At 39.7% G+C, this 16,362-nt stretch overlaps 1 protein-coding gene across 3 annotated transcripts in view; it reads left to right on the top strand.

Moving 5' to 3' along the window:
* The window catches only part of LOC308402357 (metabotropic glutamate receptor 4-like), a 202,232-nt gene extending 186,219 nt beyond the window's left edge, over nucleotides 1–16,013 (top strand). Inside the window, exons 10-12 of one of the 3 annotated variants that reach the window (XR_013972742.1) lie at nucleotides 10,746–10,992; nucleotides 11,231–11,342; nucleotides 15,489–16,013. Coding sequence is in view for 1 of the 3 variants with exons in the window: in XM_080891126.1 (XP_080747252.1) it covers nucleotides 10,746–10,992; nucleotides 15,489–15,538 (297 nt within the window). In the remaining 2 variants the exon portion in view is untranslated. Of the gene's footprint in view, nucleotides 1–10,745; nucleotides 11,343–15,488 lie in introns of all 3 variants that reach the window. The other 2 variants (XR_013972741.1, XM_080891126.1) reach the window with 2 other exon arrangements.
* The last annotated feature ends 349 nt before the right edge of the window (nucleotides 16,014–16,362 follow it).

Raw genomic sequence — 16,362 nt, forward strand, 5'->3', positions numbered from 1 at the left:
GTCACTGGAATTGCATCACATGACTAAAATGTGTCATCGTTTTCAAAAAGTCTCAGTTTTTGCTGTCCATAATGCAACGCAAAAGCACCGTTTTCAAATGTATGTGTTTTCGAGAGTGTTTCAAAACACTGCGTTTTCCGTGAGGGAAAGCGCCATCTCAGTGTGGACGGAAGGTCAAAACGGAGAGAAAATGATGCGTTTTCAAACGAAAACCTATTAGGATGGCTGCTGTGTTTGCTTCGGATTACTCCTCACCACCCACCCGACCCTGTGGCTTGTCACGTGTTCCATAATGTTGTGCTGTGGACATTTATGTGCTTTTTTTGTGCAGAGGAGTTTTTTTGTTTCCTGCTCTCATGCTGTCCTCCCAGGAGCCCAGCATGAGTAGAGGTCTCTTTTTTTCCTCTTGTACTTTCCCATTGTAGTGAATATTTCTGTGTTTTTTTTTTTCTGTAATGCTACCGATCTCCGACCTTTATCCCCATGTGATGTCAGTGTTGTGTGTGTAAGGTCGGGGGGGGGGGGGTCCTATTTCACTGCAGGGCAACCTGCACGTAGCGAATAAAGCCTTGATTGATTGATTGATTGATTAGTGTGGATGTAGCCAGAGATATACCAATACCTTGAAGACAAATGACACCCTAAATTATTTTTACGGTGCGTTCACACTGAACGCGATAGACGCGACCAGAGCATCAGGTATACATGCAAAGTAATTTATTAAGGAAATTTTTAAAGAAGAAAAGGCAGGAACGCTCTTTAGAGGTTTGTGGGTGGCTCTTAAAAGAGCCGTTGTGGGGAAGTCACTGGGACTTCAAATGAGCTTATATTAGCACAGGTATCGATAAAGGACTGCCGTTTTAAACACTTTTACTAACCGCAGGCAGACGGACAGGTGTTTAGGTGGGCGATGCTTGGACTGACGCTCAACAGCAGCTCCTCAAACTGGGCGAGGGAAAGATGGTGGTACCGCTGAAAGCGTCCGTCATGCAGACGCAGCTCCTGGAGCAAGTGGTGAAACTCACCAAACTGCTCACGTTTCTAGAGGACCTGATGGACCCAGGTACAGCGAGGATGTCCTTTATGCCGCTGTTCTGCTCTCCACAGTAAATAGAGAAGAGAGACTCTCTCTTCAAAGGCTAGATCGACAGCTGCCATCTGGCACTATTTCCTTCCACATTTCCGCTTCATGTGCGTGAAAATTGCATGTTTTGAAGTGCAGCCAATTCGCGTTGGTCGTGCGTCGAGGTGCGAATGTGCACGTGACCAGCTAGGGGCGTCTGGCGCTTTTTGGTCGCGTCTATCGCATTCGGTGTGAGTCCCAAACATGCTGAATACAGATATGCATGTAGTTGAAATTCTCTTGTTCAAATTTGCTGTATACAGGACTTCTAGCTAAATTTAAGGCTATTAATAATAACAACAACAACAACAACAACAACAACAACAACAATAATAATATCAGAACCATGATGATTTTTTTCAAAATAGTCAGTAACAGTCAGTCAGAACAGTAATATCACTGCAATAGCAGCAAAATTGTCAGAGCTGATGATTTTCTGTGACATAGGGCCTAAATGAGCATGTTGGAAAATGCCTTCTTCTGTCTTTGTAGTGTGTACTGCAGAGAGTTAGGATGGATAGTCCATGATGGAGAGTATTTTGTTCAATGACCTCCTACTTTACACTGACTTGGAGTAAAGGGTTCCCCCCCCCCATTAAAGTTCTGTCCTTGAGAATGTTTTTTTTTCGATTCTGTTGCCATGTACTCTCCTAGAAAACCACTCCACAGTTTGTACACAGCACACAGTCTGAATGAAGACTGCTTGAAAATCTCGGGAATATTTTTGTGCACAAAACTCAGCAAAAAGAAAAGAAAAAAGAATAATCATCTTGTTCTTGTACACTTGCAGTGTTGGTCCTCTATTCTATTTAAATTGACACCCTAAATACTCTAAAATTCCAAATGTAGGGATGGTCATGGGCTTGATTGCACTTCTAGCCATCATAAGATTGTTGACTATCTTCCAAGTCTTAGTGCACTTAGTGCAATTTGCCTCATCGGGGCAAACAAATATCCACCATTACCTCAACTCTAGATGATCTGTAACAGCACTCTACCACTGCAGAGTGGTCAGAGCCTTTACAGGTGGCTTGAGTTAAACTGAAAAGCTGAAGCGCAGAGAAACGGACAGGATATGCCCCCAATGGTGCTCTTCTGTTACCATGAAAACAGTGACATAGTTGCCATTTACATGTCACTGTTTCTGATGAATGTGCTCAAAGCCAATAAGACCTTAAAGGAAACTTGTTATGCCCATTTCTAACTCCATATTTTTACTCTGTTAGGGTAGTTTGATGGTTCAAAATAATCTTTATCTACATGGAATGTTGGTGCACACAGTTTCTCCATTGCCTAAAGCAAGCAGCTTGAGCCTTTTTCTTACTCTCACTTAAGATAAGATAAGATAAGATAAGATAACCTTTATTAGTCCCACACGTGGGAAATTTGTTTTGTCACAGCAGGAAGTGGACAGTGCAAAAGTTATGAGGCAAAAATTAGAATACAATAAGAATAAATACAGTACACAACTGTACAGAATAGAATAAAATAAAATACTATATACAGTAGAATAAAATAAAATAAATATACAATAAGATAAAAATAGAATACAAATACAAATACTATATACAACTGAGTAAAAATACAACGGATTATTGCACTTAGTATTATTGCATATGTATGGATGTGTGTGCTTGATCAGTTAAAGTCTTTATTATGGAGTCTGACAGCAGTGGGGAGGAAAGACCTGCGAAATCTCTCCGTCCCACACCGTGGGTGCCGCAGTCTCCCACTGAAGGAGCTGCTCAGTGCTGTCACAGTCTGCTGCATGGGGTGGGAGATGTTGTCCATCAGGGATGACAGCTTAGCCGCCGTTCTCCTGTCACTCACCACCTCCACTGGGTCCAGAGGGCATCCTAGAACAGAGCTGGCCCTTCAGATCACCCTGTTCAGTCTCTTCCTGTCCCCAGCAGAGATGCTGCCGCCCCAGCAGACCACGCCATAAAAGATAGCAGAAGCCACAACAGAGTCATAGAAGGTCTTCAGGAGTGGGCCCTCCACTCCAAACGACCTGAGTCTCCGCAGCAGGTACAGCCTGCTCTGCCCTTTCCTGTAGAGGGCGTCTGAGTTATGAGTCCAGTCCAGTCTATTGTTCAGATGAACACCAAGGTACCTGTAGCTGTCCACAGCCTCAATGTCCATACCTTGGATGTTCAGTGGTTGCAGTGGAGAATGCTTGTGCCTGCGGAAGTCTACCACCAGTTCCTTGGTTTTACTGGCGTTGATCTGGAGGTAGTTCAGCTGGCACCAGTCCACAAAGTCTTGGGTCAGACCTCTGTACTCCTTGTCGTCCCCATCAGTGATGAGGCCGACTATTGCAGAGTCATCAGAGAACTTCTGCAGGAAGCACTGGGTGGAATTGTGGGAGAAGTCTGCAGTGTAGATGGTGAAGAGGAACGGAGCCAGAACCGTTCCCTGTGGGGCCCCCGTACTGCAGACGACCCTGTCCGACACACAGCCCTGAGTCCTCACATACTGTGGTCGGTCGGTGAGGTAGTCCAGGATCCAGGTAGTGAGGTGATGGTCCACTCCAGAGTTCACCAGCTTGTCCTTTAGAACCGAGGGAAGAATGGTGTTGAAGGCACTGGAGAAATCAAAGAACATGATTCTCACAGTGCTTCCAGCGGTCTCCAGGTGAGCGAGGGAACGATGTAGGAGGTGAATGACGGCATCATCCGCTCCAATGCCAGGCTGGTAGGCAAACTGAAGTGGGTCCAGTGATGAGCTTATTAGGCGCCGAAGCTGAGCCAGGACCAACCGCTCCAGGGTCTTCATCAGGTGGGATGTCAGAGCCACCGGCCTGTAGCTGTTGAGGTCCTTGGGGCGTGAAGTCTTTGGCACTGGTACAACACAGGAGGTTTTCCAGAGCTGTGGGACTCTTCCCAACCTCAGGCTCAGGTTGAAGAGGTGCTCCATCACCCCACACAGTTGGTCCGCGCAGGACCTGACGACCCTCGACCTTACAGCCAACTTTGCTCTTTTTTACTGCTCCTCATAAATAGAAGATCTGAACAGCAGCTGTGTACCTGAGATGACTGTCCTAAGGATACACGCTCTCATTGGCATCATACTGCACAGAACCAGCAGCAGAAAGACTCCTCATTGGTTATGAATTTGGTCATGTATAATATGACCACTCATCATTTTAACTATATATATATATATATATTTAGAAATGAAGAAAAGGATAACAGGAATAAATATAGGAAGTTAGATCATTAAGCAGATTCAGAACAATTTTAGGAAGTGTGGACAAATAAAATTTCTCACCTGTTGAACACACATTACATTTTGGAAAACTTGTTGGTTGAGCAGGAAAGTTAGCTAGTTTTGCTGTGCCAGATTTTCTTCTTCTTGTTTTATTTTTTTAAAATAAAGCCTGTGACTGATTTGCTGAGATGTTATATAAACAATGATCTTATTTAAGGAATTAACATGTCAAAGCAAACACACCTCATAATCATTGTACTGTAAATGTCAGGCTGCACAAATCTTCACAGCCCACATTGACGAGTCTTTCAGAGCATTTAAATGCTCCACTTCTTTTGGGTCTCGATTTACCTTATCTAGCTGTGTACGCACTCATCACCCATTTACAGCAGGCCTCTGCCTCAGCATTACAAGCACCGTCATTTATTTGTCATCTGGTGCCAAGACACATGCAACGAATGCCATAGGAAGCTTTCTCTATCATTTAGACGAGGACATCTGGTCTATCTATGGAGTGTTTATGCTACCTTCAGGAATAGATGTGACACCTACTTACCTGGAGAAACTGTCTAAATCAGCGGCTGTCTCAAAGATATAGGCAGGAGGAGGGGCAGCAGACAATAGCATGCATGGGAATGAGGCTACAGCACAATGGGCTCAGCTTAAATTCAATCAGCCCACACAAAGAGGTCCTGCCATTACAGTGCATGAATCGTCTGATTAACTGAGTGGGGTTGTTTATTTCTGTATGAAGTCTCCATCTCACTATTGGCACCGTTAGGACAAAAAAACAAAAAAACTGCTGTTAAAGTGGTAGTCAGACAAAGAAGTGGGAGTTTCAGTTCAACCAGACCAGAGTCAGGAGTGGGGTTTTTTGTTATTTTTTTGTGTTACACAGTGTAATCTGTGTTCATACCTGCTACCTGTTACCACCCATTCCATGTTCCTTCCCATTTCTCCCTTTGTCTTTTCTCAGTCGTAAGATAAACAGCGTTATTCACAGTAATGCCCCTGAGGCTCTGTAATAAATAATGAAGATTGATGCTACGAAGCAGAGGAAGCTAAGCAACATCTTGGACTTCAGAGAGCAGTTGTTGCTTTCATTAGGCCTAAAGCACTGCAGCCCTCTGTTGACCTCTGGGTGCTTTGATAATGGGTGGATAGGCCGTGAAGCTAATCAAGGCCAAAGAATTGTGATCTTTATAAATGACAATCTGCCATGAAGCTATATTATTGTGTCCCCTAAGGGTTCTATTTGTTTATTGGCTTAATTAGAGTGCAATTATAGTGAATTCTTATGCAGCAAACTCCTCTGCTCAGTACTTCCATAGCATGCTGAGAAAAAAAAAGTACCTTAATATAGTGAGGGAATTATGCAAGTTTAAATAAATTTGATTGTTTGCATCCTGCCTCAGAGACTCTCTTGGGTTGAATTGAAAATGCAGTCTGTTCATGTTTATTAGCTGTCAAATTAATGTTATGAGTTATCACAGATGTTTTTACTCAGTTTTGCTCTACTCACCGTAGGCCAGGGTGTGGAATTGCTTTATCACTTCTGCTGGAATGAAAATAATGAAATACAATTCCTATGATTACTGTAAGAAAGTAGATTATCGTTATTGGTTATCTTCATGTGTATTTTTTATGTGAAAATCAATTGCAGAGTTACCAACAAAAAAACAAAAATCTAATGGTCTAATACATCTTCACGCCCAAGGCAACACAGCTTCATTATGCAGTGTTTTCACAACCATGTAGAGGCCCTCTCTTACAAAAACTCTACATACTACCTCTTCTGCAAAAGTATTGTATGTTAATTAACTGTAACGACTTCAGTTCAAAGGTCACGGGTATAGCAGATTGTTAATGTTTTAAGTTTGTGTTAGCCTGGCGATCTAACAAACTTTGGCTTGCTACGTTTGCTTATTTAGGATGCATTACCATTGTTGCTCAGTTAATGCTGCATTTGCTTGTTCTCTGGCTTGACAGAAGTTGAGCTGTGTAGGAGTAAATAGGAAATCCACATTTAAATATGACCTTATCATTTCTGTTATGATTTTTTTTTCTTCTTTTTTTTTTAGAGGAACAGAGGATCTGAGACTAAAGAGCAAATTCAGCAGATACAACGGCAGCCTAACTGCTGTTACACGAAGCAGTGTATTCAGTTTCATATAGTATTTGTGTGAGTGCATTACACTGTGCGTAAACATTTTGCAGCTTCCTTTTTTGATTTAAAATGTCAGTTTATGAGCTTTATCTCTACATTTACTTGCTTTAGGCTGGGTGTGGCTCACTGGACTTATTATCACCATATAAGAAATTTTCTTTACTTTTCTTTACCACAACAATTTGCTGGGCCCCCAGTGACACCCATTGTGTTACTTTGTATGTCCCCCACAATTTCCCCAGCCAATATTTTTACTGGCCCCCATATGACCACACCTATTAAAAAAATTCTGGAGGTGACCCTTGCTCTTCAGCTTCCTCTTTTGTGTAATACAGCCATGTTTACTAATAATGCCATTATTTCACCTACGTTTTATTGGAGTACTGTTGTACACAAGTACATTTTTACTTGAGTAAATATTTCCAGGACTCTTCCCATCACTGATCCTCCAGGTACTGATAGCTCCATGATTTCTTTCCATCTAGTTCAGTCATTAATGCGACTATGAGTACTTCTTCTATGTTATGTTTTGCCTAAGGCAAGCTACGCTAATGGCAGTGTGATGATATGTGTGTGAAATATATGGTATCTCTCTTCATTTCTCTTCCAAGTTGCTCCAGTCATTGAATGCTCAGGTGCATTTCAATCAGGAGGAAACAAATTAATGGACTGAATATTGGACGTGCTCTGACATTGAAAAAAGGACTCCATTTGTAAGCTAACATCAATGAGGCAATAGAGAGGGCACATGTTATCTGATGAAATACCAAACAATAATATATTGATTTCAAGTAAGGTCAAGGCAATAATTTCCTTTCATCTAACATATTACATTATATACATATTATTATAACATAGACCAACAAACAGGCAGGACTGAGATTAGTTTATAAAATGTGCTGATTTGTTTTTCCATTGTTCATCTATAAGAAGGTACCAGTTACTATAAAATCTATCACTTTGTCTATAATGCTGTTACAATTGATTCAAAATGTAAAATTATCAAATAATTGTTTATTTTAAAAAAGAAAACAGTTCATGCACTAACTAGTCACTTCATTAGGTACACATGCTAGTCCTGGGTTGGACCGCTTTTGTCTTCAAGTGCCTCAGTTATTCTTGCCACAGATGTACCAAGGTGCTGGAAACATTCCTCTTGGATTTTGGTCCATATTGAAAAGATACTCAGTTACTGAAGATTTGTTAGCTGCACATCCATGCTGTAACTCTGCTGTTCCACCACATACCAAAGGTGCTCTGAGATTGATTGGTGACCATGGAGGCCTCTGGAGTACAGAGAACTCATTGTCATGTTCAAGAAACCAATTTGAGATGATTTCAGCTTTATGACATGGTTTGTTATGCTGCTGGAAGCAACTATCACAAGATGGGTACACTTTGGTCATAAAGGGATAGACATGGTCAGCAAAAATACTCGGGCAGAGCTGTGATGTATTGCTAACTTGGTACTAAGAAGCCCAAAGCATGACAAGAAAATATCCCCCATGCCATTGCACAACCACCAGACTGAGCTGTTGTAATAAGACAGAATGGAGCCATGTTTATGTCAAATTCTGACGCTACCACCTGAATGTTTTGCTGTAGAAGTCAAGACTCTTAAAACCAGGGAACATTTCTGCAATCGTGTATTGTCTAATTTTAGAAACTGTAGCCTCAGTTCCCTGTTCTTAGCTGACTAGCTGTCCTTCAAATCACCTTTCTTCCTCATTCTGTTCAATTTTATTTATATAGCACCAATTCACAACAGCAGTATTATTGTAGAGACCCTACAAAAATACAAACATTACTCCATTTAAACTTAAGTAGGTCATCTTGATCATCTCTACATACCTTGCCTTGAGTTGCTGCTGTTTGGCTAATTAGATATTTGTGTTAACGAGCAGCTGAACAGTTGTACCTAATTAAGTGGCCAATGTATATTATCACCACCATTAAATGTAAAATATAAATGAAACTATTATTCTTGCACACTGTACTATTTGGCATTAAATCCACTTATATTCTATTCTTAGCCTCTACAATGTGACAGCTTACTGATTGTCCTGATTTATATCACTGCTGACATAATATTCAAAATTTAAAATAACCTTACCTAAGGTTACATTAGATTAAATGATAATAACAATATTTGTTCTTCAACGTGACCTAATTTACAGTGAGATATGGTGCAGTTACATAATCATAGTAGTTATTATTGGAACTGCGTTGATAAGTTGATTAGTTGAGCCACAAATAAAGCAAGTTTTTATAGCTCTGACATAGGATAATTGACTTCTTTTAGTATGGACATCAAAGATGATTTAAGTGTCTTTTGTTCCTTGTTGCATTAATTTTACAGACCAAAACTGAAATGATTGAGAATATAATTTTCAATTTTTAAAAAAAATGTTATTCTGACACAGACTTTAAATGTTCTCAGATTTAAAGTCATTTTACTGTTCTTATTTATTCTGTGCCGGTATATAATCAGTGACCGAGAGGATGGATTTTAAGATGATATTATTCCTGGGTGAAAAGCAGCAGAACACTTTTATGTTCTGTTTATGTGATGAACAGCTTGGGTTCAACAGTCCGTCCCTGAGGCAGCAGTGAACCAAGCCCTGAGCAGTTCACTGGTTAATACTCCCCACAGCTGGGAGGGGAGCGCTGCAGCTGTCTCTCTATAATACTGACTCCATTCTTCCTTCTTCTCTTCAGCCAGCAGTCTCACATGGAAAGAGGGTTGGCTGAGTATATAGGGAAAGCACTGTGGAGAGTCAAAATAATAAAAACACACAACATATTAAAATAGAGGTCACGTATGAGAAGCTGTTACTTTTGTTGAATCAGAAAATAGCAGAGACCTGATGAGGAAAAACTTGACTTGAAAGATTGACTCTTAAAGTACCAACATATAAAATACTAGTGAGTAAAAATCTATGCATGAGAGGATTTATCGTCTGATTCGAATATCGTTCCTGCAAGAAATAACAGATTCTGATTTGTTGGAAATGTGTGTTCATTTGAATACTGTAGTCGACTGTGGTTTAATTATCTTTGTAAATCAGTGATTATGGTAACCAAAGAATGAAAAACCTGCTCTCGTTTCAGTCTTTCTTGTTGTTGTTGTTACTACTCGCACCTGTCATCCTCCGAGTAAATATATTAAATCTTACACCCACAGCAGGTTATAACCCATTACATTATTTTAAGCCTCACCATCAATTTTGATGCATTAGGAACAATTTTGGTGGATTTGAAGGAACAACAAAATCTCTCATTATTATTATTATTATTATTATTATTGACAGTATTCATACATTTATGTAGTTACACCAGGTAAATGATCATAATTAGATTCTTGTTGTGTGTTACAGAGGTGTAGTAAATTACAGCAAGCACAATTTAATTTCTATCCAAACAAAACTCCTCCTTTTTAGTGAACTGAACTTTCAATTTTATATATATGTAAAAATTAAATTTTATATATTTTGTCTATCTATCTATCTATCTATCTATCTATCTATCTATCTATCTATCTATCTATCTATCTATCTATCTATCTATCTATCTATCTATCTATCTCGATCCATCAATTATAGATAGAGTGTGTGTGTGTATCCCAGTATTAGCCAAATGTAAACTCATTCCTCAATCAGTCACAACAGTATGATGTTTAGAAATTGCATAAGCTTTTCTTCTACCTTATTGCATCTTTAAAGATGACTCATTAATTTGCTGCAGTTCTGCAAACAATTAAATGGAATGAATGAGGATGGTACTCTGTTGCCCTCCCCCATAATTTGGAGGATTTGACCATGTGTAAAATTTTCACGAGCTTGTTTCTTTTTTTATGGGCCTGCTTATTATGAGTCAGAAAAAGATCCAATCTGTGTTCAGGGTGGACGTGATAGTCATATTAAAACTAGAATGGCAGAAAATTAAGTAAACACTGTGGCCCTGGCTGGCTCAGCACACATACACCATAAAAGCAGATAGGATGCTGATTTAAAACAAGTTTAACACATCATTTTCATTAGATAGCTTTGCAGCTTCTACTGGACAAAGTAGATACTCATTTAAAAACTCCTTGACCAACACATGGGTCATTGAATACTCTAATTATAATGATGCACAGCAGATGTCTCTTGTACTATACATGCCACTGCCCACACAGAAAAATCGGTAATGCAAAACACTGTTAAACTGTTTGTATCATTCATGTTTGGTTTTTGCCTCTTGCAGATGTACATCCAAACAACCACGCTGACGATCTCTGTGAGCCTGAGTGCTTCAGTGTCCCTCGGGTTGCTCTACATGCCCAAGGTCTATGTGGTTCTTTTCCACCCTGAGCAGAATGTGCCTAAGCGCACACGGACCCTCAAGGCTGTGGTTACTGCTGCCACCATGTCCAACAAGTTCAACCCCAAGGCTGGACTCAGACCCAACGGAGAAGCCAAGACCGAGCTGTGCGAAAGCCTCGAAACACAGTGTAAGAGCAAAAATGCAAATGAGGAAAGCTTTGACTAGAAACCTGCTGGCTTAAGTTCAGGAATGTTTTGTCCTTCCGTGTCTGTAAAACAAATTGATGCAATGATAGGATGCAGTGTGAAAAAAAAAACAAAACCTTATTAACAAATGTATAGCATGTTATTTAACACTTCATTGAATCTAGTAAATGTGACACTGTTATTCATTTGGTGGTGAGGCTGTGGAAATTGTTTTTCAAGAAGCATTACAGGAATCACAATTATGTGTGTGAGAATGAAGTCACAAAGGAATGGATTAGAAAGCATATTCTGGAGTCCAGCAATGGAACTAAAACGCCTGTAAAACATTGAGGTATGATTTTATTACTGGCATCAATCTTCTTCTTTTTTTTATTAAAGTGAATGTTTTCCAAAATGTCAAACTATTCCTAAAATAACAAGTAAACGAGGGTAACACACGTCCTTAAAAAAGTCTTCAAGTCCAATCGCCTAAATTTTAGGCCTTCTCTAAAAAGATGAAGACGACTTTACCACATCTTAAAATTTGATACAATTTGATTGTTTCACTTTTAAATGTGTTTTGGGAAAAATTGTATTGATCATGTTGTTACAAAATTGCAGTATGAAACCAACACGGAGTCAATAACTGCTAATGCAAACTGTGCAGCCCAGTTAGAAGCATGCAAGTCTCAAAAAAGGTTAGGACAGAGCTGTGTTTACCACTGTGTGGCATTCCCTTCTGTTAAAAACAGTCTGTAAATATGAGGGAACTGAAGAACACCAGTTGCTGCACTTCTGGGAGAGGAATGTTGTTCCATTCTTGTCTATGTCCGTGTTTTTACATTTTTGAAATTCTTTATTATATATTTTTTATTCATCTTATCATAGAACAGTTTTCCATTTTGCCTCAGTCCAAATGAGCTGTGGCCCAGAGAAGACAATGTTTTTTCTGGATCATTTTCACATATGGTTTCTTCTAATCATCATACTGTAGAATTTTAACCTTCATTTGTAGATGGCACAGCAAATTGTGTTCATAGACCTGACCTTTGTCCCTTTATTCAGATTCTCAAAATCATTTTGTGATATTATTTAAAATGTATTATAGGTGTTGAGTTAGTCAAAGTCTTTATTCTGAAAGCCATTATTCTACAGGGTGGGCCATTTATATGGATACACCGTAATAACATGGGAATGGTTGGTGATATTAAAGTCCTGTTTGTGGCACATTAGTATATGTGAGGGGGCAAACTCCTCAAGATGGGTGGTGACCATGGTGGCCATTTAGAAGTCGGCCATCTTGGATACAACTTTTGTTTTTTCAATAGGAAGAGGGCCATGTGACACATCAAACTTATTGGTAATGTCACAAGAAAAACAATGGTGTGCTTGGTTTCAACGTAACTTTATTCTTTCATGAGTTATTTACATGTTTCTGACCACTTATAAAATGTGTTCAATGTGCTGCCCAGTGTGTTGGATTGTCAATGCAACCCTCTTCTCCCACTCTTCACACACTGATAGCAACACTGTAGGAGAAATGCCAGCACAGGCATCCAGTATCCGTAGTTTCAGGTGCTGCACATCTCGTATCTTCACACCATAGACAATTGCCTTCAGATGACCCCAAAGATAAAAGTCTAAGGGGGTCAGATCGGGAGACCTTGGGGGTCATTCAACTGGCCCACGATGACCAATCCACTTTCCAGGAAACTGTTCATCTAGGAATGCTCGGACCTGGCACCCATAATGTGGTGGTGCACCATCTTGCTGGAAAAACTCAGGGAACGTGCCAGCTTCAGTGCATAAAGAGGGAAACACATCATCGTGTAGCAATTTCAAATATCCAGTGGCCTTGAGGTTTCCATTGATGAAGAATGGACCCACTATCGTTATACCCCATATACCACACCCAACCATCACTTTTTTGGTTCCAACAGTCTTGGAGGGATCCATCCAATGTGGGTTAGTGTCAGACCAATAGCGGTGGTTTTGTTTGTTAACTTCACCATTCACATCAAAGTTTGCCTCATCACTGAACAAAATCTTCTGCGTGAACTGAGGGTCCTGTTCCAATTTTTGTTTTGCCCATCCTACAAATTCTTTGCTCAAATTCTGCCGATCTGGGTCATCCTCGCTGAGATGCTGCAGTGTAGCTGGAGTTTGTAAGGGTGCCATTTGTGAGTAGCTGATATCCGCCGAAGGGATGTTCGACTAATGCCACTCTCCAGTGACATGCAGCGAGTGCTACGCTGTGGACTCTTGCTGAATGAAGCTAGGACAGCCACTGATGTTTCTTCATTACTGACAGTTTTCTTGCGTCCACATTTTGGCAAATCCAACACTGAACCAGCTTCACGAAACTTAGCAAGCAGTTTGCTAACTGTAGCATGGGAGATGGGTGGTCTCGTAGGGTGTCTTGCATTGAAATCTGCTGCAATGACCCGGTTACTGGGTTCAACCAGATATCAACACGATTTCGATCCGCTCCTCACGTGTTAACCTCTTCAACATGTCAATGGCTGTGAACAAAGAGAAACTTGTAAATAACTCATGAAAGAATAAAGCTACGTTTAAACCAAGCACACCATTGTTTTTCTTGTGACATTACCAATAAGTTTGATGTGTCACATGGCCCTCTTCCTATTGAAAAAACAAAAGTTGTATCCAAGATGGCCGACTTCTAAATGGCCACCATGGTCACCACCCATCTTGAGGAGTTTGCCCCCTCACATATACTAATGTGCCACAAACAGGACTTTAATATCACCAACCATTCCCATGTTATTACGGTGTATCCATATAAATGGCCCACCCTGTATAATAATGAATAACAAACTAATTATTCTGAAAAATGTTTTACCATTTGTAGATCTTTTTGCAGACTGATAAATGTCTACCCATCCTTACTTCTGAGAAAGGCTATCTCTCTGAAGTGCTCTTTTTTTATAGCCAATCATGTTACTGTCTTGTTGCCAGTTAACCCAATCAATCGCAAAATATCCCTCCAGTAGTTTTTGTAGTGCAATACCACTTTTCTAACATTTTGTTATCCCTGTTCAAACTTTGAGACATGTTACTGCCAACTAATTGGAAAATGAGCTAATTCATCAAATATTAAAATGTCTCAGTGTAAACTTTGTGTTTTCTATTTCTATCTGTTTGAATCCTGCTTTATTTATATTTTATATAGCGTTCCAGTTCTTGTGTGGAACTGGGTTTCTAATAATTTTCAGTTTATCTCTGACTTAAACTGTTGATTTTTGTCATGCAACCATTGCTTATAATTCATTATAATGCAAATATTTACTTGCTCTATCCTGTAAAATGAAGCCATCGGACTGGAAAATCTATCTGCATTCATTACTATTTACTGACATGCTATATATAAACTGAAATAATAATCAATAGATAAATTATTGAATCACTAATCAAAGCCTAGCATTTGCACACATTATTAAAAAAACAAGAAAGGTGTGACTATCTTTTATAAAGCAGCTGAATCACTGTGTATGCCTCCTAATCTCAATGCTTGGCACTCCTGTGATGCACTGTGGATTTATATTAGTGAGGTAAATAATGACCTCAGCAATTGAGTCAGCAGAAATTACTCAAGTGGCATTCAAAACACTCTTCTTGCCTTAAGCTGGAAAAGGTTTTTATCAGTCTGTGGTCAAAACCACAGGTATTGACAGCTGTTTCCTTTCATAGGAGAATAAAATAGCTGACATATATTTACTGTTAGCACAAAACCAGAAATCAATGTAAAACTTATCACAATGCTCTGCAGTAACAATAGCACAATGGTGTGAGGCCTGTCACAAAAACTACATGCATCCAAACAGAGCAGCATTAATTCCATTCTTGCTTCATGTTTGTGTGGATGGTTAAAAGGGCCTTTTGTTAAAATAAGTGTCGAGAAGGCAGAGACGCTGAATTGATAGCCAGCAGCAAATTATCCTGATGGGGTTACCGTTTACAGGGGGCTATACAGTGTATGGCTATTTGAATGAGTGCCATTTGTCATTGTCATCGCCAGTGTGGATATATGGCTTGATGAAATTGAAAAATTCCTGTCTGGGCCAGCTCCCCCCAATGCTGAGATCTAGTGGCGATATGTCAGGATTTATCTGCTCCCACTCAGAGAATCAGCTAACATGGTCCGGGGAGACAGCTGGAAAGTTAACTCCTGATAGCTATAGCTGTGAGGGAAAAAAATGGTGGTGGTAGCTAAAGGTAATAGTTACATTTGGCACATGCTGAGGGGAATAACATGACCTGAGAACTAGGGAATTTTTAATAGGATCGTAATATCATAACCAATCAGGAACTAAACACATTTTTTCAGCCCTGTGTAGCAGTTTCTTACTCTTGTTACTACAGGAAGAGCGCTAAACAAAAAGAGCTTCATGCCCAAATCAGCTCCCTTTCTTAGGTTACAAACTTTACCTCAACTGTATTAAACTCTGACTCTTCCTTCTCATTTCGTCTCTTTCAGCGTTTTCAACAAAGCAAACCTACATCAGCTACAGCAACCATGCAATCTGAAGGACAAAGGATGTTATCACGATTCAGGATTTCCGTCCCAGCAAAGAAAACAAAACATGCAGTGGAATTTCAAGCATCCGGCAAAAATAAATAAAGTCAAATAAATTAAATAGATATGTCTTTTTTCCGGGTGGAGATCAGAGAAATATTGCACAAAGACGCGGCATTGTGTGGAAAGAGCACATGAGATGCAGGGATGGACAAAACTTGGGACCAGAACAGATAACAGCACAATTTTAAGGTTCCATCTTTGGTCTGCCTCAGAAGAATACATAAAAGAAAAATGAAAATATTTGCATGGCAGAGGCCTATAGACTGAAGGATGGAGCTTTCCTTTTCTGTGTTTACATTTCAGCTATGCCCTCTTTTAAAGACTTCTCCGTCATCTTTCGCAGCACTGACTGAAACTGAACTACGAGTAAGAATATGTTCAGGTTCTTAATGTCGTTTGCCAGTTTTGTGAATTATAATTAATCTTCAAATCCTCAAGGCATCACAAGGGATTAATCAACACCAAAAAGGCATGCAAACATGGTCTATGGATCTCTGAGAGGGGCTTGTGTTTGTTTTTATTTCTAAATGTGTTCTGGTCTCGTGAGTCAAATGACTGGAAATATTGATCGTCACAACAATGCAACAGATCTTTACCAGACTCCATGTATTTTGATTTCCTCTTCCAAGTTGCCGATGAGTTAATAAGAATGACTACACATATAAAATGGTCTCTGCTGATTTTGAGCATGCCAGTTTTAACATCCTGTGTTGTGTTGTTTAAAAAAACAAAAGGGAAAAAAAAGGAATGCGTTTAAACTCTGTTGCAGTGT

The sequence above is a fragment of the Rhamphochromis sp. 'chilingali' genome, assembly GCF_963969265.1.
Source record: "Rhamphochromis sp. 'chilingali' genome assembly, chromosome: 9".
Classification (NCBI taxonomy): domain Eukaryota; kingdom Metazoa; phylum Chordata; class Actinopteri; order Cichliformes; family Cichlidae; genus Rhamphochromis; species Rhamphochromis sp. 'chilingali'.